At 51.8% G+C, this 25,634-nt stretch overlaps 1 protein-coding gene across 3 annotated transcripts; it reads right to left on the minus strand.

The window, feature by feature from the left end:
- Window positions 1-13,483: 13,483 nt before the first annotated feature.
- On the minus strand, window positions 13,484-20,131 carry STX4 (syntaxin 4). 3 transcript variants are annotated; one of them, XM_003280450.4, is made up of 11 exons: window positions 19,777-20,131; window positions 19,498-19,599; window positions 19,287-19,386; window positions 19,076-19,150; window positions 18,570-18,640; window positions 15,614-15,722; window positions 15,458-15,534; window positions 15,001-15,138; window positions 13,995-14,105; window positions 13,828-13,923; window positions 13,484-13,737 (listed from the first exon to the last, which is right to left on the minus strand). In XM_003280450.4, exons 1-10 carry the CDS (start codon window positions 19,804-19,806, stop codon window positions 13,843-13,845), a joined length of 894 nt encoding a protein of 297 aa, XP_003280498.1. In that variant the 5' UTR covers window positions 19,807-20,131; the 3' UTR covers window positions 13,484-13,737; window positions 13,828-13,842. The 3 variants fall into 3 exon arrangements, with proteins under 3 accessions (XP_003280498.1, XP_030654355.1, XP_030654359.1); XM_030798495.1 differs by having other exon boundaries at window positions 19,287-19,408; window positions 19,777-20,076; XM_030798499.1 differs by lacking the exon at window positions 19,777-20,131 and having other exon boundaries at window positions 19,287-19,408; window positions 19,498-19,768.
- Window positions 20,132-25,634: the final 5,503 nt, after the last annotated feature.

Consider the following 25,634-nt stretch of genomic DNA (forward strand, 5'->3'; position numbering starts at 1 on the left):
AACACTTTCATTGGGATGTAGCCGTATGACTACATCCTGGCTACGGGGATTAGAGCAAAAATGATCTGTACTTCTGAATCATGCTCTTTAGGGCAAAGGGCAAACCATCACCCCTCAGAAGAGCCAGACTGTGGAAGTGGTGGTGAATCATATTGGATCATGTGGGTGAGGGCAACGCCCTAGGGATGGAACAGCAACAAGATAAAAAAAGACCTGGGGGGACAGAGTGGCTCATGCCTGTCATCCCAGAGCTTTGGGAGGGTGAAGCAGGAGGATCACTTGAGGCCAGGAGTTTGAGACCAGCCTGGGCAACATAGTAACACCCCACCTCTACAAAAAAGAAAAAGAAAAATTAGCCAGGTGTGGTGGCATGTGCTTGTAGTCCCTGCTACTTTGTTGGGGCTAAGGCAGGAGAATCGCTGGAGCCCAGGATTTTGAGGTTACAGTGAATTATGATCGCACCACTGCACTCCAGCCTGAATGGCACAGAAAATTGTCTCTACTAATGGTAGTAATGAATCAATGAATGATACAAAGAATCTGGCTCCTAATGATTTCATGGGAAGAGCCATCATACTAACTTGGACTTTTATAGAAGAGAGAAATAAACTTCTATCTTATTTAAGCCACAGTTAATTTGGGTCTCTATTATATGCAGCAATACACATACACAAACTAATTCAGAATTTTCACTACTAACCATTATGATTTTTTTGTTTTGTTTTGTTTTTGAGATAGAGTTTCACTCTTGTCACCCAGGCTGGAGTGCAGTGACACGATCTCAGTTCACTGCAACCTGTGCCTCCAGGGTTCAAGCAATTCTTCTGCCTCAGCCTCCCGAGTAGCTGGGATTTCAGGCATGCACCACCAGGCCTGGCTAATTTTTTTTTTTTTTTTTTTTTTTTTTTAGTAGAAATGGGTTTCACCATGTTGATTAGGCTGGTCTCGAACTAACCTCAGGTGATCCGCCCCCTCGGCTTCCCAAAGTGCTGGGATTACAGGCATAAGCCACCATGCCTAGCCAATCATTATGTTCTTTTCTCTCTTTTTTTTTTTTTTTCAGAGTCTCACTCGGTAGCCCAGGCTGGAGTGCAGTGGCGTGATCTGGGCTCACTGCAACCTCCGCCTCCCACGTTCAAGTGATTCTCCTGCCTCAGCCTCCCGAGTAGGTGGGACTACAGGTGTGCACCACGAGGTGCAGCTAATTTTTGTATTTTTAGTAGAGATGGGGTTTCATGTTGTTGACCAGGCTGGTCTCTCAAGTGATCCACCTGCCTCAGCCACCCAAAGTGTTGGGATTACAGGTGTGAATCACCATGCCCAGCCTTTTTATTTTTTCCCCTCCTTTTTTTAAATAGAGCTAGGATTTTGCCATGTTTCCTAGACTGGTCTCAAACTCCTGGGCTCAAGCAATCCACCCACCTGTGCCTCCCAAAGTACTGGGATTACAGGCATGAGCCAGGGCGCCAGACCTTACTAACCATTATGTTGAGGCTGCTTGGAAAGGGTGGGCATCCATGGAATGATGGCCTGTTTGGACTTTGCTTCTCTCCGTCTTACCCTTTTGGACAGCTCTTTTTTTTTTCTGTGAGATGGAGTCTCGCTCTGTTGCCCAGGCTAGAGGTCAGTGGCGCAATCTAGGCTCAACACAACCTCAGCCTCCTGGGTTCAAGCGATTCTCCTGCCTCAGCCTCCTGAGTAGCTGGGCATATAGTCACATGCCACCATGCCCAGCTAATTTTTGTATTATTAGTAGAGATGGGGTTTCACCATATTGGCCAGGCTGGTCTCGAACCCCTGACCTTGTGATCCACCTGCCTTGGCCTCCCAAAGTCCTGGGATTACAGGCATGAGCCACCACACTTGGCCTAATTTTTGTATTTTTAGTAGAGACAGGGTTTCACTATGTTGGCTAGGCTGGTCTCGAACTCCTGACCTTGTGATCTGCCCAGCTTGGCCTCCTAAAGTGCTGGGATTAGAGGCGTGAGCCACCGCGCCTGGCCTGGACAGCTTCTTTTTAATGCATCTCAGTATGCATGTGAGATTGACATTTACTAGGCACCATGTTGATGCTAGAAGGTCTGGGCCCCACCAGATGTTTTTACAATTCCTGTGAGCAGCTGCTACTAGTTGCCAAATGCCAGCAAGAATCAAGAAGACTCGGCTCGGCTGGGCACAGTGGTTCATGCCTGTAATCCCAGCACTTTAGAAGGCCAAAGCGGGCGGATGGCCTGAGGTCAGGAGTTTCAGACCTACTCAGGAGGCTGAAGCATGATATTTGCTTAAACCCAGAAGGCAGAGGTTGCATTGATCCGAGATCGCACCACTGCACTCCAGCCTGGTGACAGAGCAAGACTCCATCTCAAAAAAAAAAAAAAAGAAAGAAAGAAGAAAGAAAGAAAGAAGAAAGAAAGACAGACAGACAGACAGACAGAAAGAAAGAAATAGGCTCACTGGTTAGGACCTGAGGGTGAACAGCTCTGAAGAGGGGCAAAGGCGGAGACTTCCTAACATCAGCATAGCTCATTATGGTGTGTCAGTTGTCATGGTGATGGGAAAGGATACCTGAACAGGGGAGCATCCACAACCCACAGGGAGGCTGCATCTATCAGCTGGGATCCAGTTACGCTGCAGTAATAGCAGCCCCCAACTCTTAGGGGCTCACAACACCATGTTGATTTCTCACTCATATCCATGTCCTCCATGGGACCGTTCTGTTCCATGCTATCTTCATTCCAGAGCCCTTTCTGAAGGAAAAGCCTCAAGCTGGAACTTTCCCTCTCCAGACACAGAAGAGAGGAAAGGTGGCAGACCCCATGACGGCTCTTAAAGCTTCCCCGTGGAAGTGGCACATGTCATTTCCACTCAAAGTCCATGGTCTAAAGCAAAGCCACATAGCCAAACCTGATGTCAGTGAACTGGGGACAAAAAACCATTCTATATAGCAGGTCCCCAAAGACAGGGCCAGTGAATACATGTGATTTTTTTTGTTGGTTGGTTTTTTAGAGTCAGTGTCTTGTTGTGTTGCCCAGGCTGGAGTGCATGGGTGCATGGTGCAATCATAACTCACTGCAGCCTCTGCCTCCTGAGCTTAAGTGATCCTCCCACCTCAGCCTCCTAAGTAGCTAGGATTACAGGCAAGCACCACCACGCCCAGCTAATTTTTTTTATTATTTTTTGTAGAGATAGGGTCTCACTATGTTGCCCATGCTGGTCTCAAACTCCTGGGCTCAAGTGATTCTCCTGCTTCACTCTCCCAAAGCACTGGGATTATAGGCGTGAGCCACCGCACCCAGCCCAGTGAATGTTTTTGAACAATTATAAAATCTTCCCCCGTCTACCCTCTTCCTTACAAATACTGCCTTTGCATTTTCTTCCATATGCAAAATAAATGCATCCCCTTCCCAAGGGAGACCACCTAAGTGACCCATCTGACATGGAATCAGCCTCAAGCCCAGGATCTCTAATAGTCTCTTCTATATCAGGTCCAGATGTGGCTTCTCTTGATTCAGAGACCTATGAGCTATAAAATAAGAGAGAGACAGAGACAAGTTATCTGTGCCCCATTTCTACACACACACACACACACACACACACACACACACATACATGCACACATCCAACATATAAAGCAGAACAAGGACAGGAGAACAGCAGAGCACACTCCCGTTCAGAAGGAAGGACGGGGCCTGGCGCGGTGGCTCATGCCTGTAATCCCAGCACTTTGGGAGGCGGAGGCCGAGGCCGGCGGATCACCTGAGGTCAGGAGTTTGAGACCACCCTGGCCAACATGGTGAAAACCTGTCTCTACTAAAAATACAAAAATTAGCCAGGCACAGTGGCTCACGTCTGTAATTCCAGCACTTTGGGAGGCCAAGGGGGGCAGATCACAAGGTCAGGAGTTCAAGACCAGCCTGGCCAACATAGTGAAACCCAGTCTCTACTAAAAATACAAAAAATTAGCCGGGCGTGGTGGCGGGCCCTATAGTCCCAGCTACTCGGGAGGCTGAGGCTGGAGAATCACTTGAACCCAAGAGGCAGAGGTTGCAGTGAGCCGAGATTGTGCCATTCCACTCCAGCCTGGGCGACAGTGCAAGACTCCATCTCAAAAACAAAAACAAAAAAACCCCAAACCAAAAATTAGCCAGGCGTGGTGGCATGCACCTGTAGTCCCAGCTACTCGGGAGGCTGAGGCAAGAGAATTGCTTGAACCCAGGAGGCAGAGGTTGCAGTGAGCCAAGATAGTGCCATTGCACTCCAACCTGGGCAACAAGAGGGAAACTCTGTGTCAAAAAAAAAAAAAAAAAGAACGAAGGACGGGAGACACACAGCAGGCTCTGGTCCCCAGTAAGTCTAAAGTGCTGCTGGGCAGATGTTGCGAAGAACCCCCGCCTTTCCCTGGGAGTGGGAAGAGTTCCCTAGTTCATTCTTCACCACATTCTTGGCTCTGCCCTTAGAGTAAACCACCCTTTTCCACTTATTCTCCTTGGCCACAATTGAGAGGACATTGGAGGTTATGTCTTTCTGAAGTAGAGTAGCTTTCTCAGTCTCCTTCATGCCCATAGAAATTTGGAGACCCAGGGCCAGGTGCGGTGGCTCATGCCTGTAATCCCAGCACTTTGGGAGGCCGAGGCGGGCAGATCACGAGGTCAGGAGATCGAGACCATCCTGGCGAACACAGTGAAACCCTGTCTCTACTAAAAATACAAAAAAATTTAGCCGGGCATGGTGGCAGGCGCCTGTAGTCCCAGCTACTTGGGAGGCTGAGGCAGGAGAACAGTGTGAACCGAGGAGGTGGAGCTTGTAGTGAGCCAAGATCAGTGCAGTGGCATCACTGCACTCCAGCCTGGGCGACAGAATGAGACTCCGTCTCAAAAAAAAAAAAAAAAAAAAAAGAAATTTGGAGACCCAGGCCGGGCATGGTGGTTCACCCTACAATCACAGCCCTTTGAGAGGCTGAGGCAGGAGGATCACTTGAGGCAAGGATTGCTTGAGGCCAGCCTGGGCAACATACAGAGACCCCCATCTCTACTAAAAAAACAAAAAAAAACCCAAAATACAAAAATTAGGCTGGGCATGGTGGCTCACACCTGTAATCCCATCACTTTGGGAAGCCAAGGAGGGAGAACTCCTTAAGACCAGAAGTTCAAGACCAGCTTGGGCAACAGGCTGAAACCCTGTCCAGAAAAAAATAGAAAAATTAGCCAGGTGTGGTGGTGCACGCCTGTAGTCCCAGCTACTCAGAAGGCTGAGGTGGGAGGATCACTGGAGCCCAGAGGTAGAGGCTGCAGTGAGGCTTGATTGTGCCACTGCACTCCAGCTGGAATGACAGAGCAAGACTTCATCTCAAAACAAAACAAAGCAAAACAAAACAAAAATATGTTGGGCATGGTGGTGCACCGCACGCCTATATTGCCAGCACTTTGGGAGGCCAAGACAGGTGAATCGCTTGAGCTCAGGAGTTCGAGACAAGCCTGGGCAATATAGCAAGATCCTGTCTCTACCAAAAAAATACAAAAATTAGCCGGGCTGGCCGGGCGCGGTGGCTCACGCCTGTAATCCCAGCACTTTGGGAGGCCAAGACAGGTGAATCGCTTGAGCTCAGGAGTTCGAGACAAGCCTGGGCAATATAGCAAGATCCTGTCTCTACCAAAAAAATACAAAAATTAGCCGGGCTGGCCGGGCGCGGTGGCTCACGCCTGTAATCCCAGCACTTTGGGAGGCCGAGGCGGGCGGATCACAAGGTCAGGAGATCGAGACCATCCTGGCTAACACGGTGAGACCCCGTCTCTACTAAAAATACAAAAAATTAGCCGGGCGAGGTGGCAGGCGCCTGTAGTCCCAGCTACGCGGGAGGCTGAGGCAGGAGAATGGCGTGAACCCCGGGGGGCGGAGCCTGCAGTGAGCCGAGATCGCGCCACTGCACTCCAGCCTGGTGACAGAGCGAGACTCCGTCTCAAAAAAAAAAAAAAAAAAAAAAAAAATTAGCCGGGCATGGTAGCACACACCTGTAGTCCCAGCTACTTGGGGGGCTGAGGTAAGTGGATCACTCAAGCCCAGGAAGCGGAGGTTGCAGTGAGCCAAGATCGTGCCACTGCACTTCAGCCTGGGTGACAGAGTGAGATTTCGTTTCAAAAAAATCTGAAAAACAAAAATTAGCCTGCTGGGGTGGCATGGGCCTGTAGTCCCAGCTACTTGGGAGGCTGAGGCAGGAGGATTGTGTGAGCCCAGAAGTTCGAGGTTATAGTGAGCTGTGGTTGCATCACTGCGCTCCAGGCTGGGTGACAGAGTGAGACCCGGTCTCCAAAAGAAAAAAAAAAAGAAAGAAACTTGGGGACCTAAAAGTCATACTAAGTCTTGAACACTCATGGTCAAGATTTAACCTGGTGGCTTTTTGTCAGGGTGAGGGGGTATTAGGCAGAGGAAGCAGGGCAATTCCCTCCAAAACCGAACTTATGTATTTTACTCCATTCAGATCCATGGGTCAACAGCATATCCATAATTCTTTTCAGACATAACCATGACATTGGACTTAACTGTAGTTGAGCCTACTGACTCCCTCAGGTAAGCTACATTTTTTTTTTTGAGATGGAGTTTCACTCTTGTTGCCCAGGCTGGAGTGCCATGGCGCAGTCTCGGCTCACTGCAACCTCCACCTCCCAGGTTCAAGCAATTCTCCTGCCTCAGCCTCCCAAGTAGTTGGGATTACCGGCATGTGCCACCATGCCCGGCTAATTTTGTATTTTTAGTAGAGACGGGGTTTCTCCATGTTGGTTAGGCTAGTCTCAAACTCCCAACCTCAGGTGATCCGCCCACCTCAGCCTCCCAAAGTGCTGGAATTACAGGTGTGAGCCACTGCGCCCAGCCAAGGTGAGTTACACTCTTAAGCTCTTTCCTCTGAATCATCTTGACTAGCTCAGAGGATTTATTGGGAACCACTTTGATCAGTTTGGAGATTTTTACAAAGGGCATAATAGCCACGTACTTGATATGGCCCTTGCCACAATGATGACTTTTAATCAAACCTTGTAGCTCAACCGGTCGCAGTGGCTCACACCTGTAATCCCAGCACTTTGGGAGGCCGAGGTTGGAGGATCACTTGAGGTCAGAAGTTCAAGACCAGCTTGGCCAACATGGTGAAACCCGTCTCTACTGAAAATACAAAAATTAGCTGAGCATGGTGGTGCATGCCTGTAATCCCAGCTACTCGGGAGGCTGAGTCAGGAGAAAGGCTTGAACCCAGAAGGTGGCCTTGGAAACAAGAGCAAGACTCTGTCTCAAAAACAAAAGCAAAAACCTTGTGGCTCAAGGACTTTCTCAGTTGTATCTTTTACTGAAAATGTGGATCACTTGCCTCCAATTTCTATATTCTCTTCCATTTCTGCTCAAAAACTGACCAATTAATTTCTGAGTCATCTCTTTCTTCTAGTAACTCCTCAAATGCATGCAATAGCAGTGACAGCATGCTACCAATATTCCCTTTCCCCAGTTCTTTACCTAAAGCCTAAAGCTCATTTGGTCATAAGCTTACAGTTTAACCAAATGCATCACCATTGCATAACACATGTCACCATCTTTCCAACTTTCAATGACAGTTCCCTTACCAGCCACTGTCCAGCTCAATGTCAATGTCATATAGTTTACATAGTTTAGGCTTTTTTTTTTTTTTGAGACAGAGTCTTGCTCTGTCGCCCAGGCTGGAGTGCAGTGACTCGATCTTGGCTCACTGCAACCTCCGCATCTGAGGTTCAAGCGATTCTCCAGCCTCAGCCTCCTGAGTAGCTGGGATTACAGGTGCCCACCACCATGCTCGGCTAATTTTTGTATTTTTAGTGGAGACAGGGTTTCACCATGTTTGCCAGGCTGGTATCAAACTCCTGACCTCAGCACCCGCCTTGGCCTCCCAAAGTGCTGGGATTACAGGCATGAGCCACCGTGCCTGGCTGGGTTTTTTTTTTTTTTGACCCAGGCTGGAGTGCAGTGGTGCAATCTTGGCTCACTGCAACCTCTGCTTCCTGGGGTCAAGCGATCCTCCCATCTCAGCCTCCCAAGTAGCTGGGACTATAGGCACATGCCACCACACCTGGCTAATTTTTAATAATATTTTGTTTTATTTTTATTTTTTAATTTTTTGAGATGGAGTCTCACTCCATCGCCCAGGCTGGAGTGCAGTGGCACAGTCTTGGCTCACTGCAACCTCTGCCTCCTGGGTCCAAGTGATTCTCCTGCCTCAGCCTCTAGCTGGGATTACAGGCACCTACCACCATGCCTGGCTAATTTTTTTGTATTTTTAGTAGAGACAGGGTTTTGTCATGCTGGCCAGGCTGGTTTCAAACTCCTAACCTCAGGTGACCCACCTGCCTTGGCCTTCCAAAATGCTGGGATTACAGGTGTGAGCCACCATGCCCGGCCTAGGCTTATCTTTTATTGTTGCAGCACACCACTTCTGGATACTAATTCTGTAACAGTTTAAACATTTGGATGTGTTAACAAACAACCTCCATTTATCAATGGCTCACAGCAAGAGAGATTTATTTCTTAAATTCTGCATCATTTTACAGGTAGGCTGTAGCCCAGCTTCATGTCATTGTCATTCTGGGTTGCAGGCTGAAAGAGAAGTCTAGATCTGGAAACTGCCAGGTTTATGAGCCTGAGCAGAGGGAGAAGAGATGGGAAGTTGCTAGAGTACTCAATGGTGCCCTAAAGCTTCTGTGCGGAAGTGATACTTTACCTTTTCTTTTTTTGAGACGGAGTTTCACTTTTTGTCCAGGCTGGAGTGCAATGGCATGATCTGGGCTCACTGCAGCCTCCTCCTTCCCTGGTTCAAGTGATTCTCCTGCTTCAGCCTTCCTAGCAGCTGGGATTACAGGCCCATGCCACCATGCCTGGCTAATTTTGTACTTTTAGTAGAGACAGGGTTTCACCACGTTGGCCAGACTGGTCTCGAACTCTTGACCTCAGCTGATCCACCCGCCTCATCCTTCCAAAGTTCTGGGATTACAGGTGTAAGCCACTGCACCCAGCCGATACTTTGCCTTCCTACCCATATTCCACTGGCCAAAGCAAGTCCTATAGCCAAACATATTGTAAGCAGGGAATGAGCATATAATGCTCCTATAGGGAGGGGCCCAGCAGGGAAGGTAAGCAAATATCTGGAACAGAGATGTCAATCACTGCCCTAGTCCACTCCTCCTCCAGCACATACACACGTTCTGCTGTAGCATTTTGTACCATGTCACTTCCTGCATCCAACTTAGCCAAGGGTAAAGTCTTGACTCGAGGGCAAAGTCTTTTTCTTTTCTTTTTTCTTTTTTTTTTGAGACAGGGTATTACTCTGTTGTCCAGGCTGGAGTGCAGTGGTGCAATGTTGGCTCACTGTGGTCTCAACCCCAGGCCCAAGCAATCCTCCCACCTCAGCCTCCCAAGTAGCTGGAACCACAGGCACGCACCACAGGCATGATGCACCCGGCTAATTTTTTTTTTTTTTTTTTTTTTTTGAGAGGGAGATTTGCTCTTGTTGCCCAGGTTGGAGTGCAATGGGACAATCTTGGCTCACTGCAACCTCCGCCTCCGGGGTTCAAGTGATTCTCCTGCCTCAGCCTCCCAAGTAGGATTACAGGCCTGTGCCACCATATCCAGCTAACTTTTTGTATTTAGTAGAGACGGGGTTTCACCATGTTGGTCAGGCTGGTCTCAAACGCCTGACATCAGGTGATCCACCTGCCTCGGCCTCCCAAAGTGCTGGAATTACAGGCATGAGCCACAGCGCCCAACCTAATTTTAATTTTTGTAGAGATAGGGTCTTGTTATATTTCCCTGGCTGGTCTTGAACTCCTGGGCTCAAGCAATACTCCTGCTTTGGCCTCCCAAAGTGCTGGGATTACAAATGTGAGCCACAGTGCAAAGTCTTGAGTTAAGGGCAGACAATTCCTAGGCAAGTAAATGTAATCTGATCTGGAGAGCAGACCAGACCGATTCCTTTTCTTGGGAACTTGAACCACAATAGATTGAATAAGTGAGCTGCAGCTGACAGGTTGTGATACAAGATGGACTTGGAAATGTCACATCTAACCAAGACCCTGTTGCCTAAAAGTTGGGCTGACAGCAGCAAAGCTAGGATTTCAATGCAAACCCTGCCCTTCGCCCCTCACTCAGGGCAGTTTCCCAAAGGGAAGAGATGTACACAGGGGAACCCACGGAATCTCCAGTGCACGCATCCACCTACAAGGTCTGCTCCAAACTCACCTGCTCAAAGACCTTCTGTGGGTCCTGACAGCCCACAGGAAAAGTTCAAAGGATTGAGCCTGGCATCCGAGGCCACTTGGCCATCAGGCCACCTTTTCCAGGAGGTTCTGGATGGCTTTCTGCGTGAAACAGGGGAGCTGCTTTTCAGGGGTAGTGCTGTCCAGCATGGCTAAGAAGGGGCACACGCTGCACGTGGACCCTCGCTGCATAGACAGTGGATGCCGAGAGACTCTATCAGATCCCAGTAAGCACCACAGATCTTGCAATTTTACTCTGAAGGCAGAGAGGCGAGAGAGTGGATGAAGGCAGCCAACGGGACAGGATTTTGCTGGAGATGCAAGCAGAGAATCAGGGAAGTCCAGAGGCCCCAGGTCCAAATCAGCTTTGTACTGGGGCAGCATCCCCCCGGCCCGCAGCTCCCATCAGGTGGACACACCTAGATCGCATCTGCATACTCCAGAGAAGGTGGAGCTCTTTCCTGTAAAGCCCATGACACACTGGATCTGCCGGGCCCTCCTCAGCCACACAGCCTTCCAGTGTCTTTAGGGGGTTCGATCCAGCCCCTTGCGGTATACAATCCAACCACTTCGGGGTGTGTCTGCGCCTCGCCCTAAGGCCCCGCCCACACCCGCTTCCTAGACCTAAGCGCCATTTGATGGTGGGGCGGGGATCACTCTCCCAGGACCATCCAGACTAACGCCCATGCTCTTCAGAGACAACACTTAGGTCCCGCTGGCCAATCGTAACCAAACCACGGCCTCGGCCACGTCCCATGCACAGCTCGCCCAGTTGCGGGCAATCTCGGACAGTACAACCTGTACTCCAGGGCCACCGGGAGGCGCAGGGGGGCCGCCAACCTCGACGGAGGCAGAGCAGTCGGGGGTCGGCCAGGCCTGGCCCTCGGGCCCAATTCCGCCCTCCTGCCCTTCCCCTAGCCCAGTCCAGAGCCCGGTCCAGTGTGCATCAGCGAAGCCACATCCAGCGCTTACGCGACGTGGTCTCCCACGCATGGCAACGCGGGACTGAGCCCGCCAGACTGGGCAGCTGGGAGCGGCGGCAGCGGCAGCAACAGCAGGGGCCTGTAAGATTGAAAGTGGGATGGACTGGGCGGCTGCGACGCAGTCCCCAGACCTTGGAGGTCAGAGCTAGGGGCCGCCCTACTGCAAGCAGGCAGGAGCCAGGAGCCGGCTTACCCTTTAAAACTAGGTGTCCGGGGGCCGGGCGCGGTGGCTCACGCCTGTAATCCCAGCACTTTGGGAGGCTGAGGCGAGCGGATCACGAGGTCAGGAGATCGAGACCATCCTGGCTAACACGGTGAAACCCAGTCTCTACTAAAAACACAAAAAATTAGCCGGGCGCGGTGGCGGGTGCCTGTAGTCCCAGCTACTCAGGAGGCTGAGGCAGGAGAAGGGCGTGAACCCGGGAGGCGGAGTTTGCAGTGAGCCGAGATGGCACCACTGCACTACAGTCTGGGCGATAGAGCGAGACTCCGTCTAAAAAAAAAAAAAAAAAAAAAAAAAACAACAAAAAAAAAAACGGGCCCGGCGCGGTGGCTCACGCTTGTAATCCCAGCACTTTGGGAGGCCGAGGCAGGCGGATCACGAGGTCAGGAGATCAAGACCACGGTGAAACCCCGTCTCTACTAAAACTACAAAAAATTAGCCAGGCGTGGTGGTGGGTGCCTGTAGTCCCAGCTACTCGGAGAGGCTGAGGCAGGAGAATGGCGTGAACCCGGGAGGCGGAGCTTCCAGTGAGCCGTGATTGCACCACTGCACCCCAGGCTGGGCGACAGAGCGAGACTCCATCTCAAAACAAACAAACAAACAAAAACTCTAGGTGTCGGGGAACAAGAGCCACGTCCACTCCAGAAATTAGGCATCAGGACTAGGAGCCCTTAGACATTTAGTCAGGGCTGGTCAGGTGCGGTGGCTCACGCCTGTAATCCCAGCACTTTGGGAGGCCGAGGTGGGCAGATCACAAGGTCAGTAGATCAAGACCATCCTAACACGGTGAAACCCCGTCTCTACTAAAAATACAAAAAATTAGCCGGGTGTGGTGGTGGGTGCCTGCAGTCCCAGCTACTCAGGAGGCTAAGGCAGGAGAGTGGCGTGAACCCGGGAGGCGGAGCTTGCAGTGAGCTGAGATAGTGCCACTGCACTCCAGCCTGGACAAAAGAGCAAGACTCAGTCTCAGAAAAAAAAAAAAAAAAATTTAGTAGGGCTTGGATCTCAGGTACTTTACGGAAGAAATCAGAGGTCAGGCTTTTCTGCTGCCATCACCTGCTTCAGCCAGGTATCCCTCAGCAACCAGGTGCACCGATCCAGGATCACTGGCTCTCTATGCTGCTGCTGCTGATGCTGCTGATGATGATGATGATTGTTATTATTTTTAAGACAGGGTCTCGCTCTGTCACCCAGGATGGAGTGCAGTGGGATGACCATGGCTCACTGCAGCCTTAATCTCCTGGGCTCAAGCGATCCTCCCACCTCAGCCTCTGCAGTAGCTAGGACGACAGACACTTGCCATCACGCCTGGCTAATTTTTAAAATTATTATTCTCTAAAGAGAAGAGGTTGCCCCATCCTGCCTAGGCTGGTCTCAAGCTCCTGGGCTCAAGAGATCCTCCTGCCTGGGCCTCCCAAAGTGCTGGGATTACTGGTGCGAGCCACCACACCCTGCCTGAGCTCTTATGTAAAAGATGATGCTTTTGTTGGTCACGGGGCCCGGCCTCCTGTGCTTTCTGCCTGGCAACCTCTTCCCCAGCTTCTCGCCATAACTGGCTTCTCCCCACTTAACATTCTACTCCAATGTCATCCCTGCTGAGACCAGACCATCCCTATCCACTGCATCCAAAGTGACAGCCTCAATTAGTCATTTTTTCATGGTGCCTCTTCCTCTGGGCCACAAGAAGGCCCACTGATGCCACCCACACACCCCCATCTCACCTGCGTCCAAGCCTGGCCTGGTCAGCCTCAATGTTTCCAAGACAGATACTCACAGTGGTCCTTTCCTGGGGACAGTACTGAGCCAGGAGCTAGATGTGGGTGTTACCCCTCCCTGCCCACCCATTCCTATGGGGGCGCAGAAAGGCAGAGCCAGCCTGCTGTGGGCACAGCACCCATGGCGGTTTGACCTGAGCAGCCAGTGCTGGACCTGGCCCTGGGGACGTCCAGGAGGTAGGGAGGTTGGATGCCCGGAAGCCTTGGGCCAGCCCTTCCAGGAACACACGTGCACACGGCTTTCTATGCTCTTTTTTTGTTTTTTAATTTTTTACAAAACCGTGTGTCCCGGCCAATCAGGACAGTGCAGGCCTCCCCCAGGCATTGAGGCCTGAAGGAGGAGGCCACCATGAATGAGCAGCTGCCAACCCCAGAAGTGTCTGCCCTTCTGCATAGGGGCCAGTGTGAGGAAGGGGTCCGACTGGAGGCTCTGTTCTGCCCCCCAGGCTGCTGGGAGAGAAGGCCACGCCCTGGGTCCCTGGTGCTCCTAGTGCCTGTAAGGAAAGGAGGGAGAACAGGGTCTGAGGAAGGAGGGAGGGCTGGGGCCAGGGCTGGGGCAGGCCAGGGGGCAGCCGACATCTCACCAACAATGTGCGACATTATCCAACCACTGTGACGCCAATGATGACTGCTAGGAGGACGACGGTGATGGACACACAGATGGCAATCAAGACTTTCTTCTGTGGGAGAGGAGGGGGTCAGGGAAGTCACACAGGGTGCCTGGGGCAGTGGCCGGGCCTGGGAGGCTCACCTTCCTCGCTTTCTTCTGGTTCTCCAGGGCTGTCTTGACATGCTCCTGCCCGCGTTCCACGTAGTCCGCTGAGCTCAGGATGTTCTTCTCAATCCGATTGATCATCTCCCCCTGCTCAGAGGATGGGGTGGTTCAGGGAGGTAACGATGCCTTTGCCCACCCCACCCCAGATGACTGAAGAACATTCCTGGCAGGAAAAAAAAATTGCACTAACAAAGATAAGGGCAAGACTTGATCTGACAGAAGTTCAGACTCCTTGGGGATGGCTTCCAGGCCCCTTCTATCATGTAGTCCCTTGTCCCCTGCTCACTTATCCCATACAACCTCTATCTGCAGTGGTAGCTTGGAGCTAAGGGCCTCAAATGGCTCATACCTTTCACAGATGGTGAACTGTGCCTTCACAAATCTGTCTGAATTTACCCATTCTTCCAGGCCTATCTACAGCTGCTGCAAAGCCCTCCCTATCCCTGCCTCCTCCTGGCACCACCAGCCTCAGGTCTCAGTACTCCTACTGAATGAGATCTCTTTCCTGTAAGTCTCAGCTGCAAAAGGGCATTGGCTGTAGCATGACTGAGGCCAGCTCCTCCAGTACAGGGCTGGAAGTTCAACTCAACTCACACAACCAGGGCCAGGGGAACGCCGCCCCCACCCCAGCCTTATACAGATGTCAGGAGGCAGCCCCTCTAGGGCAACTCTGACTGGACCTCTGAGAGGTATAAGGGTGGATGCTGTTAGTGGAGCGGGAGCCAGGGCTGGGGCCAGACCTGGGCAGGCTCAAGTTTTGGAGAGGGGGCAGGGTGCTATGCAGAAGGGAGTGGGTATCTGCGTAGCAGCAGAGGCAGGCGCCATTCTCGGGGTACAGCTAAGGAGAGGAATAAGCACCAATCTGGAGGCATGGCCAAACCTGGAAGACACAAAAGCCTCAGGGAGAGAATCTAAGGGTGGCAGGAGGCTGGCAGTTTGGACTGAGCCTGGTCTCACATCTGGGGCTGCACAGGGCACCCACCTGCATCTCCACTTCAGTAGCCAGAAAAGTGAAGATGTCGTGCAGCTCACGAATACTGCGTTCAAGCTGCTGGATCTCACTGTGCCGGGCCGAGATCTCATTTAAGGCCTGTCGAGTCACCTGCGTGTCCTTCAGGATCTGGGGGGTGGACAGGAGTGGGACAACTGTTCACAGGGAGACTGACAGCAGGTCAGAAGCTCCTGTTGAGCTTCTGGGGAGCCCTCAGCCTGGAATCTGATGGGTGACTCCAGGCAGGCTAATTAATTCCCTTAGGGGCCTCAGGGTGCCCTTAATCAGAAAAGGCCACAGCAAGCGGGGTGCAGTGGCTCGCACCTATAGTCCCAGCTACTCGGGAGGCTGAGGCAGGAGGATCACCTGAGCCCAGGAGGTCGAGAAAGAGACAGGACTCAGACGGGATGGGAGGCACAGCAGAGAGGGGCTGGCTGTGGCCACTCACATTGGACACAAACACCTCGCTCTGCCCACTGTCCAGCATCTGCTCCAGCTCCTCGTCAGACACCATTCCAGCATTGGCTGTGAAGGAAAAGGCCAGGCTCACGGCTGGGTTGGGATTACCTGCCCCTGCGGGCCAGGCTGGGCACGCACAACTCACTGATCTTCAGCTGCCTCCGGATCCGCTCCACGTTCTTCTCCCGGTATTCGGACTGCATTGAATTGCACTTGTTGATGAGCTCCACGAATTGCTGGGACAGGACCCCATGCTAAAGATGAAGAATAAAGGCTGGGTGCCCCTGGGAGGATCCCTGCCCGGTCTGCGCTTCAGCAACCCCATAGTACAGTGAGCAAATAGCATGAGCTCTTATGCGGGATCTGCCACCTTAACCACCTTGTGATGACCTTGACAGGCTCCCCTATTTCTCTTAGACTAAAAGCCAAAGCCCTTATCAGGCCTACGTGGTCCTCCATGATCTTTTTTATTTATTTATTTATTATTTATTTTTTGAGACAGAGTTTCGCTCTTGTTGCCCAGGCTGGAGTACAGTGGCACGATCTTGGCTCACTGCAACCTTGGCCTCCCGGGTTCAAGCAATTCTCTTGCCTCAGCCTCCCAAGTAGCTGGGACTACAGGCGCGTGCCACCACGCACAGCTAATTTTTGTATTTTTAGTAGAGATAGGGTTTCACCATGTTGGCCAGAATGGTCTTGATCTCTTGACCTTGTGATCCACCCGCCTCGGCCTCCCAAAGTGCTGGGATTACAGGCGTGAGCCACTGCACCTGGCCTATTTTTATTTTTAATAGAGACAGGGTTGGCCGGGCACGGTGGCTCATGCCTGTATTCCCAGCACTTTGGGAGGCTGAGGCAGGTGGATCAACTGAGATCAGGAGTTCGAGACCAGCTTGGCCAACATGGTGAAACCCCATCTTACTAAAAGTACAAAAATTAGCTTGGTACAGTGGTGGGCACCTGTAGTCCCAGCTACTTGGGAGGCTGAAGCAGGAGAATGGCTTGAACCCAGGAGGCGGAGGTTGCAGTGAGCAGAGATGGCACCACTGCACTCCAGCCTGGGCGACAGAGTGAGACCCTGTCTCAAAAAAAAAAGAGGGAGGGGGTCTCACTATATTGCCCAGGCTGGTCTCGAACTCCTGGGCTCAACCAATCCTCCCACCTCAGCCTCCAAAGTGCTGGGATTACAGGCGTGAGCCACGGTGCCTGGCTAGCCCTCTATGATCTCTCCTTCTCCCATGACCTCTCTGATCTTACTTCCTCTTACTGTTCCCTTCCTCCGCCCATCCACACTGGTCTCCTTACCCCTCCGTAGACAAAGCATACTCTCAGCTCAAGCCTTTGCATTCACTTCTCCTTCTACCTAGAATGCTCATTCCCCACAAACACCTTTAAGTCTTTTGTTCAGATGTTACCTTCTGAATGAAGCTTCCTCCACCTGCTTTCAACTGCAACTCTACCTCTTCCAGCACGCTTAGTCCCTCTTCCCCTGCTCTTTTTTCCTTAATGCTTATTATGTTATAAATAATTCACTTATTTATTATGGTGATTGTCTACACCAGAAGGGAAGTTCTATGAGGACAGGGATCATTGGTTCACTGCTGTATCCTAAAGAGTTCCAAAAAGGTCTGGCACACAGTAGGCACCCAATATGTAACTGCTGAATGCCAACCTCACTGCCTACACCACAGCTCCTATGCTTAGAGATGAACATGTTGCCTGGGTGAAACAGGTGCAACAGGCCCACATGGACCCTCGACCACTCATGCCAATCACCACCACAGGCTTCCCCAGAAACACTGGCTCTGGGGCATCTGCTCTGCCTTGCCCCTTCTTCTGAGGCCTTAAATATGCTCATTCCTTGGAGTTCCTTTTCCAGAGATACATCTGCTCTCCTGGTTCCAGCTGCACCCTTCCATAATGCCCAAGCTGCTCCATCTTCAATCTGGGGTCCTTGCTGAGCCCTGGGCCCAACTACTCCAACCCTGACCTCCTGGTATCCTCCTCACTGGGGACCCAGAGAGGGCCAGTCAGATCACTGCAAATCTCCTTACTAAGATACCACCCCAGGGGCCGGGCACAGTGGCTCATGCCTGTAATCATAGCACTTTGGGAGGCCAAAGCAGGTGGATCAGTTGAGGTCAGGAGTTCGAGACCAGCCTGGCCAACAAGGTGAAACCTCATTTCTACCAAAAATATAAAAAATTAGCCAGGTGTGGTGGTGCACACCTGTAATCCCAGCTACTCGTGAGGCTGAGGCAGGAGAATCGCTTGAAGGAGGTGGAGGTTGCAGTGAGCCAAGATTGTGCCACTGTACTCCAGCCTGGGGAACAGAGCGAGACTCCATCTCAAAAAAATAATAATAATTTAAAAAATAAGATATCACACCAGGGGAGTTCCTCTTCAGTGTCGCCCCAAGGAAGTTCCTCTTCCTGACTTCTTGAATTCCACCTGTGGGACTAAGGATGTCCCTGTCACATAGATAGGAAGCCTGCCAGTCATTTATGACTTCTCACTCTCCTTCCCTGGGCAATGCCATTAGCCACCAGGTCCCACGTGAGCAATGTCTTTATCCCCTGTTGAACCCTAACTCCTCATCTTGACTCCTAGAAAACATGTGTCCCAGCCGGGCACGGTGGCTCACGCCTGTAATTCCAGCACTTTGGGAGGCCAAGGCAGGAGGGTCACCTGAGGTCAGGAGTTCAAGACCAGCCTGGCCAACATGGTGAAACCCAGTCTCTACTAAAAATACAAAAATTAGCTGGGCATGGTGGTGTCCGCCTGTAATCCCAGCTATTCAGGAGGCTGAGGCAAAAAAAGAAAACATGTGTCCCACAGCCAAGCCTAGGTCTTGTCTGGGGTCACAGTAACTTCTTACTGAATGGAAGAAAATAAAGCAGGGTGTTATAATCGGACTGAGCATCAGGAGACCTGGTTTCCTGACCTTGAGCAAGTTCTTTCTCTGAGCTCAGTTTCCCCATTTGGAAAAATCATCCAATTGGACTCCATGATCTCTGCAGGCCCTTCCTTCATACATCTGTCATCTAATACTTCATGAAACATTTGCTGAAATGTCCTCATTTCTGAGAAAAAAAACCCACCTGGGTTTTTCTCATTCTTGTGTTGACGGAGTTATAGTTCTCATCAGCTTCCTCCTTCTGGGGCTCTATGGCTGTGGGAAGACACAGGGGTATTGGGGGTACTTGTCTCCATAGGATTTTTAGGGAAATATAATTTATCATAAAATGACTAAGGCTGAGCCTCTAAGAGGAGAAAATAAGTTTATTTTTCTTTGCATTACATCACTGAGTTCCCATAGGTATGCAGAGGCCACCTAACAAAACCCCATCTCCCTGCCCAAAGAATGCCCAGTGGGCAGTAATAACTGTGTAAGTAAATGGTTTCATTATAAATAAAAGAACCTGAGAGGCGGGCTTGTGCTGTGGAGAGTACAATGGCCTGGAGGCCAGGAGACAGAGATGCTAGACCCAGGCCTGCTGTGTGACCTGGATATATCACTGGCTTCTCTGGGCCACACACTCCCCAGATATACCAACAACAGGGCAGGAACAGAGGGAAGGATGTGTCTGAGGTCCCAGGAGCTCACCCTTCAGCTGCAGGCGGATCTCCCTCCCCAGCTGTTTGATCTCATCGCGCAGGTTCTGCAGCTCCTGCTTCATGCCTGAGTAAGAGAAGGCCAGGACTCCCAAACAGCAGCCCCCACCTCAACAAACCACTCTGGCCACCACCTGCATGGAACTACAACCCCCACAATCCCTGGGGCAGAGCATGCGCCCTGCAGCCGGGGTTTCACTCACTCTCCTCGGGAAGGGGCGTGGCCAGGATGGTGACCTGCTGTTTCTCCAACTCCTGGACTTTATTCCCCAGCTTGACAATAGTCTGCCGAATTGTCCGGACCTGGGAAGGGTGACCGAGAGGGCTGAAAGAGATATGGGGTACTCCAGACCACGCTGCTCCTCGGGTCCTCCTACCCCCTCGCGAATCCAGGGGGAGACCCCAGCCCCTTACCTTCTGGAAGAACTCCTCGTCCGGGCTCCCCAGCCGTGCCGTGCCCGGGTGCACCACCAGCGCGACCCGCTCCTTGTCCTCTTCGTCCGAGCTGTCATCCCCCTGCCAGGCCCGGAGTCATTGGCACCACCGTTTCGCTGCGGCTCTTACCCCGCAGGACCCACAGGCTTCCGGGACTTTCCTTCCTGGCCATCAGCCACCCCTCCCTACCCCGAAGACCAGAAGTCCTGCGTTCCAGTTCGTCCGCCCGTCCCCATCCCCGCTGCCCTGGCGTCTCACCTGCCTCAGCTCGTGGGTCCTGTCCCGCATGGCGGCCTGAGCTCTCCCTCCCCGGCGCCAGAGCCGGGAGGCCCTCAAATTTGGAACTCTCGTACCCCACTCACACTCTGACACTCCCCTCCCTCCCCCTGCGGACCCCAACACCCCCACGAGCCGCCAGAGGCTGCGTCCCTTGCACCGCCCACAGTCAATGGGAAGGCGCCGACCCCGGGGACCCCCCAAGGTTCCACAGGTTGGAATTCCCTTTTCTTCCCCCCTCCAGCTCCCGCAGCCTCAGCCCCGCCCCTCCGTGATAAGTTCGGGGCATGCGCATATGGTCGCGTCTCTTTCTTGCCCGAGGCTGGGAAGGTGGAGTCGGAAGTTGTTGCGCCCCGAGCGGAAGCGGAGCTGCCTGGACGCGAGAACTCGCTACCGTCACCGGAACCGTTGCATCTTCCAACGGAAATCTGGTTGCCAAAAGGGGTAGGAATACGTCATTTGTACATAATCCGAGACACCCGCATCTCACATCACCCCATGGTGCCCCCACCGCGTCACGTGACCAGCCCGGTCCCAAACTCGTGGACCGCAGAATGTGACGCTGTGACTGTCACGTGTCCCGGCTCTGTCAGCGCCGTCTCTGGGACGCCGTTCTCATCACGACGTCCCTGGCACCCCGACGACCGAGGGACGCCCACACGGCCCCCGCGAGGTGGGGAGGGGCGCGCCGACCACCCCCAGAGGCCTTTCGAGGCAGTGGGTGGTAGGACCCTTGCTGACTTCGCCTTTATTGCTTTCGAGTCCAGGGGCGTGGGCGGACTGACGACTTAGCATTTGGGGCTGTCAGCATCATGGGACCTTGAAAATCGGGAAATAATAGGATCCGAGTCGTCAGCGTCAGAAAATTGCAAGGTTGTGTGGGCAGGGAATCTGGGGATGGGAAGTGACCTCAGTCAAGGCAGAAATCTCTTCTTCCGCATCCTTCTGGCGCAGCCTCTGACAGGTGGGCGGCCAGCCGGCCCCCTCCTTGAACACTGCAGCCCGGCTGCACTCACCACCTTGTGAGCCATCAGACCATGTCAGGGCAGCTCAGGCTAAGAAAAGTGTTTGTATTGATCACGCTGCCTCCCTGCCACTCACACACCCCAACCCCTGCCTTGCATCTGAGGCCAGGTAAGGCCTTTGTTCTTAACTGAATCTGGGGAGTTCCTAGCTCAGTACCAAGCACATTACGGGCCCTCTATAAATACTTGTGGACAGAATTTGAGCCTTTCATGTATCTGAGGATAAAGCCCCTGGTTCCTTGGTCTTCTTTAGGCTTCAGGCTTTCTGACTGTGACACTTCTCTAATCCTGGGTATCTAGATATTCACTCATTTTTTATTTTTAAAAATTTTTAGGAGATGGGGTCTCAGTATGTTGTCCAAGCTGGTCTCTAACTCCTGGGCTTAAGCAATCCTTCTGCCTCAGCTTCCCAAAGTGCTGGGATTACAGGTATGCACCACCGTGCACAGCAACATTCATTCATTTAATGGATATTTTTTGGGCACATACTATGGGCCAAACACTGTTCTAGGGTTGGAGATACATCAAGGGCTAATAGACAAAAATTCCTGCACTCCTGGAATTTATATTCTCTAGAAGGAGTCCCCAGAGTCACTCAGCAAGTCTCAGCATAGCCGGGAATGAATAACGGGTCTCCTGGACCCCAGGGCTCTGTCCAGGAAGCTTCTGTGAAGGTACAAGCAAGGAAAGGAATGGACCCTTTCTGCTATGCCCTGGTCAGGAAACCTAGATTCCTGGGACTGAGTTGCTATGGACTTCTGGAAATCGCTTCCTGTCTCTTAAGTGTCGATCTCTCTCTGCACAGTGGGTAACTGTAGGGGGATGGGGAGATCATCTTTATGGGTATCGGCTGCTCTAAACCTCCGTGATGATGAGGTTGGAAACTGTCAAGTGCTGTCTGATTCTATGTGAGGAGTTTTGGCTCTTCTCTTCCTGTTAAAACCCAGCTCAGGCAGGGTGTGGTGGCTCATGCCTGTAATCCCAGCACTTTGGGAGGCCGAGGCAGGCAGATCACTTGAGGCCAGGAGTTGGAGACCAGCCTGGCCAACATGGCAAAAACCTGTCTCTACAAACATACAAAAATTAGCCAGGCATGAGGGCAGGTGCCTGTAATCCCAGCTACTTGGGAGGCTGAGACAGGAGGATTGCTTGAACCCGGGAGGCAGAGGTTGCAGTGACCTGAGATCATGCCATTGCACTCCAGCATAGGTGACAGAGTAAGACTCCATCTCAAAAAAACAAAACAAAAAAACTCAGCTAGTAGGAGAGTGGTGCCCTGATCAACCCAGAGAGGGAATGCAGGGTTTTTCAGGAGGCCAAGCCCTGCCCAGTGGTGCCCCTGGAGATGATAAGGAAAGATTCTCTGCTCCTGGGTCTTTCATGTCAGCCTCTGCCTCTTCAGTCACTGCTGCTTGCCTCCTGCATCTTTTGTCCCCTGCCACCCGACCCCCTTCCCCCTCCTACTCTCTGTCTCTGAGTGGACACGGTGGAAGGGCTCTTGGACCCCTGACTCATAGTCCTGCGTGGGATCTTAAATAATGCATCACTCCTCTCTGGGACTCAATTTCCCCATTTGGCGGCTTGGTCCTATAATTTCTGCCTTGCCTAAGGTAGGACTTGGACAGTATCAAGTGAGGTTAGGAAGGATGTGGAAGGGGCTGGAAAACTGTTGAGGGTGCCCTCCCCTCTGGGCTTTTTTTTTTTTTTTTTTTTTGAGGTCGCGTCTGGTTTTGTCACCCAGGCTGGAGTGCAGTGGTGTGCTCTCAGGTTCAGTCAATCCTCCTGCCTCAGCCTCCCAAGTAGCTGGTACTAAGGCACGCACCACCATGCCTGGCTAATTTTTGTATATTTTTTTGGTAGAGACTGGGTTTCACCACGTTGCCCAGGCTGGTCTCAAAACCCTGGGCTCAAGCGATCCACCCACCTTGGCCTCCCAAAGTGCTGGGATTACAGGTGTGAGCCACTGTGCCCAGCCTCTCTGAGCTTTTAGTACTGTGGGTTCCAGCGTCTTCTGGGCCCCTTGGTCCCATCTTCCTCTTTGTTTCTCAGCGTCTTGATGGCATGCCATCTTCGTCCACTAAACTTCTCAGGATTATAATATTCATTATTTCATTTGTGGTCTCTGGGTTAGATCGCAGGGCTTTGGAATGGTGAATTAAGGTCACAGGAAGCTGGACTCCAAGCCTTGTGGTGGAATGTGGAGAGGAAAGAGGCCATTTAGAGAGATTGGCGCTGGGAGTGGAGCTTTCCAGAACTGAGCCCTTTGTTCCTCTCAGGCCCTCTGAGCAGCCTTGAAGGGGATATTAGCTATATTAGGCTAGGTGCAGTGGCTCATGCCTGTGATCCTAGCACTTTTAGGAGGCCAAGGTGGGTGGATCACTTGAGGCCAGGAGTTCAAGACCAACCTGGTCAACATAGCGTCTGTCTCTACAAAAAAAAATCTTCTTTTAATTACCCAGGGGCGCTGGCGCTCTCCTGTAGTCCCAGCTACTCAGGAGGCTGAGGCAGGAGGATCACTTGAGTCCATGAGGTCAAGGGTACAGTCAGCAGTGATCTTGCCACTGCACTCCAGCCTGAGTGAGATCTTGTATCAAAAAAAAAAAAAAAAAAAGTAGGTGGGTGCAGTGGCTCACGACTGTAATCCTAGCACTTTGGAAGGCTGAGGCAGGAGAATCCTTAGAGCCCAGGACTTGAGACCAGCCTGGGCAACATGCCAAGACCTCATCGCTGTTTTTGTTGTTGTTGTTGTTTGTTTGTTTGCTTTGAGACGTAGTCTCGCTCTGTCTCCCAGGCTGGAGTGCAGTGGCACAATCTCAGCTCACTGCAGCCTCCGCCTCCCAAGTTCAAACAATTCTGCCTCAGCCTCCCAAGTAGCTGGAATTACAGGTGCACACCACCGCACCCGGCTAATTTTTGTATTTTTAGCAAAGATGGGGTTTCACCATATTGGCCAGGCTGGTCTCGAACTCCTGACCTCATGATCCTCCCGCCTCGTGATATGCCTGCCTTGGGCTCCCGAAGAGCTGGGGTTACAGGCATGAGCCACTGCGCCCAGCCTAAGACCTCATCTCTAATTAGATTAAAAAAAATAATTAAAAATAAATAAATAGAAGTAAAAATAAAAGTTTAAAAAAGTATATTGGGTCTTGGGTGTATGGGTGGTGGGCGTGTATATTCGCTCCAGACTGTGCAGCTGTTGTGGAGCGAGGTGTGTTTCTTAACCTCTACACTGTGATCCAAGGAAAATACCAGCTGGGGTGGCTTCCCATGTTCCACCCACCCTTGGGGGCTTGCTGTCACCTGTTGCTTTGGACTGTCTTGGGGGAGAAGTGGGTGGACTGCCTGCCCCCACTAAGCCTTCTCCTGCCCCTGTCACAGGGCCTCGCCAACTCTCCCACACCTGCTAGGTTGGAGCCGACTACTGGAGAGGTTGTTGATCCTATCTGGCTCTACCCGGTCCTGAGGCTTGGCAATTTGTCTTGTCCCCTCTACCTGTGGGTCCAGACCTATCTACATGGGAGCCAGATGACCTGGGTTGGAATTCCAGCCCATTCACCCACTGTAATAACTCTAGGAGGCAAGTTATATAACCTTTCTATACCTCAGTTCTCATTCATTTGTTTTTTTGTTTGTTTGTTTGTTTGTTTGTTTTTGGGTGGTGGTTGTTTTTTGAGACAGAGTCTCTCCAGGTCACCAGGCTAGAATGCAGTGGTATGATTTTGGCTCATCACAGCCTCCACATCCTGGGTTCAGGTGATTCTTCTGCCTCAGCTTCCCGAGTAGCTGGGATTACAGGTGCCCACCACCAAGCCCGCCTCAAGTGATCCACCCGCCTTGGCCTCCCAGAATGCTGGGATTATAGGCATGAGCCACCATGCCCGGCCCTCACCGAGGCCGGCAGATCACCTGAGGTCCGGGGTTCGAGACCAGCCTGACCAACATGGAGAAACCCTGTCTCTACTAAAAATACAAAATTAGCCAGGCATGGTGGCACATGCCTGTAATCCCAGCTGCTTGAGAGGCTGAGTCAGGAGAATCGCCTGAACCCGGGAGGCGGAAGTTGCAGTGAGCCAAGACTGCACTATTGCACACTGGGGGCAACAAGAGCGAAACTCCGTCTCAAAAAAAAACGAAACAGAAAAATCCGAATAATAATAGCACCATATTCATAGGATTGCTGTAAAGATGAAGTGATATTTGTAAAGCAAACAGAACAGCAGCTGGTGTGGAATGTCACTATGTCAGTGCTTCCTGCTGTTGTATGACGGTGATGATTGTTACTCTGAATCTTTTAGCAGCTCTAGTGTCTCTGCTAGAGGGTCCATGTTGCTGCCTATCTGGGGACTTCCTTCCGCTCTCCATCTCCTGGGTCCCACCGTGCACCAGGGCTGGGGCTATCAGCCTTGCCAGCTCACGCCCATCTCTTGTGTCTCCACTTGGAGCTGACATACCATATATTTTGCTAATTTATTTACATATTGGGCTAGGCGTGGTGGCTCACGCCTGTAATCTCAGCACTTTGGGAGGCCGAGGCAGGAGGATCGCTTGAGCTCAGAAGTTTGAGACCAGTCTGGACGACATAGTGAGACCCCATCTTTACAAAATAAAAAATAAGGCTGGGCGCAGTGGCTCACACCTGTAATCCCAGCACTTTGGGAGGCCGAGGTGGGCGGATCACCTGAGGTCAGGAGTTTGAGACCAGCCTGGCCAACATGAAGAAACCCTGTCTCTACTAAAAATACAAAAATTAGCCGAGTGTGGTGGCGCATGCCTGTAATCCCAGCTACTGGGGAGGCTGAGGCAAGAGAATCACTT

The sequence above is a fragment of the Nomascus leucogenys genome, chromosome 2, assembly GCF_006542625.1.
Source record: "Nomascus leucogenys isolate Asia chromosome 2, Asia_NLE_v1, whole genome shotgun sequence".
NCBI classification, from domain to species: Eukaryota; Metazoa; Chordata; class Mammalia; order Primates; family Hylobatidae; genus Nomascus; species Nomascus leucogenys.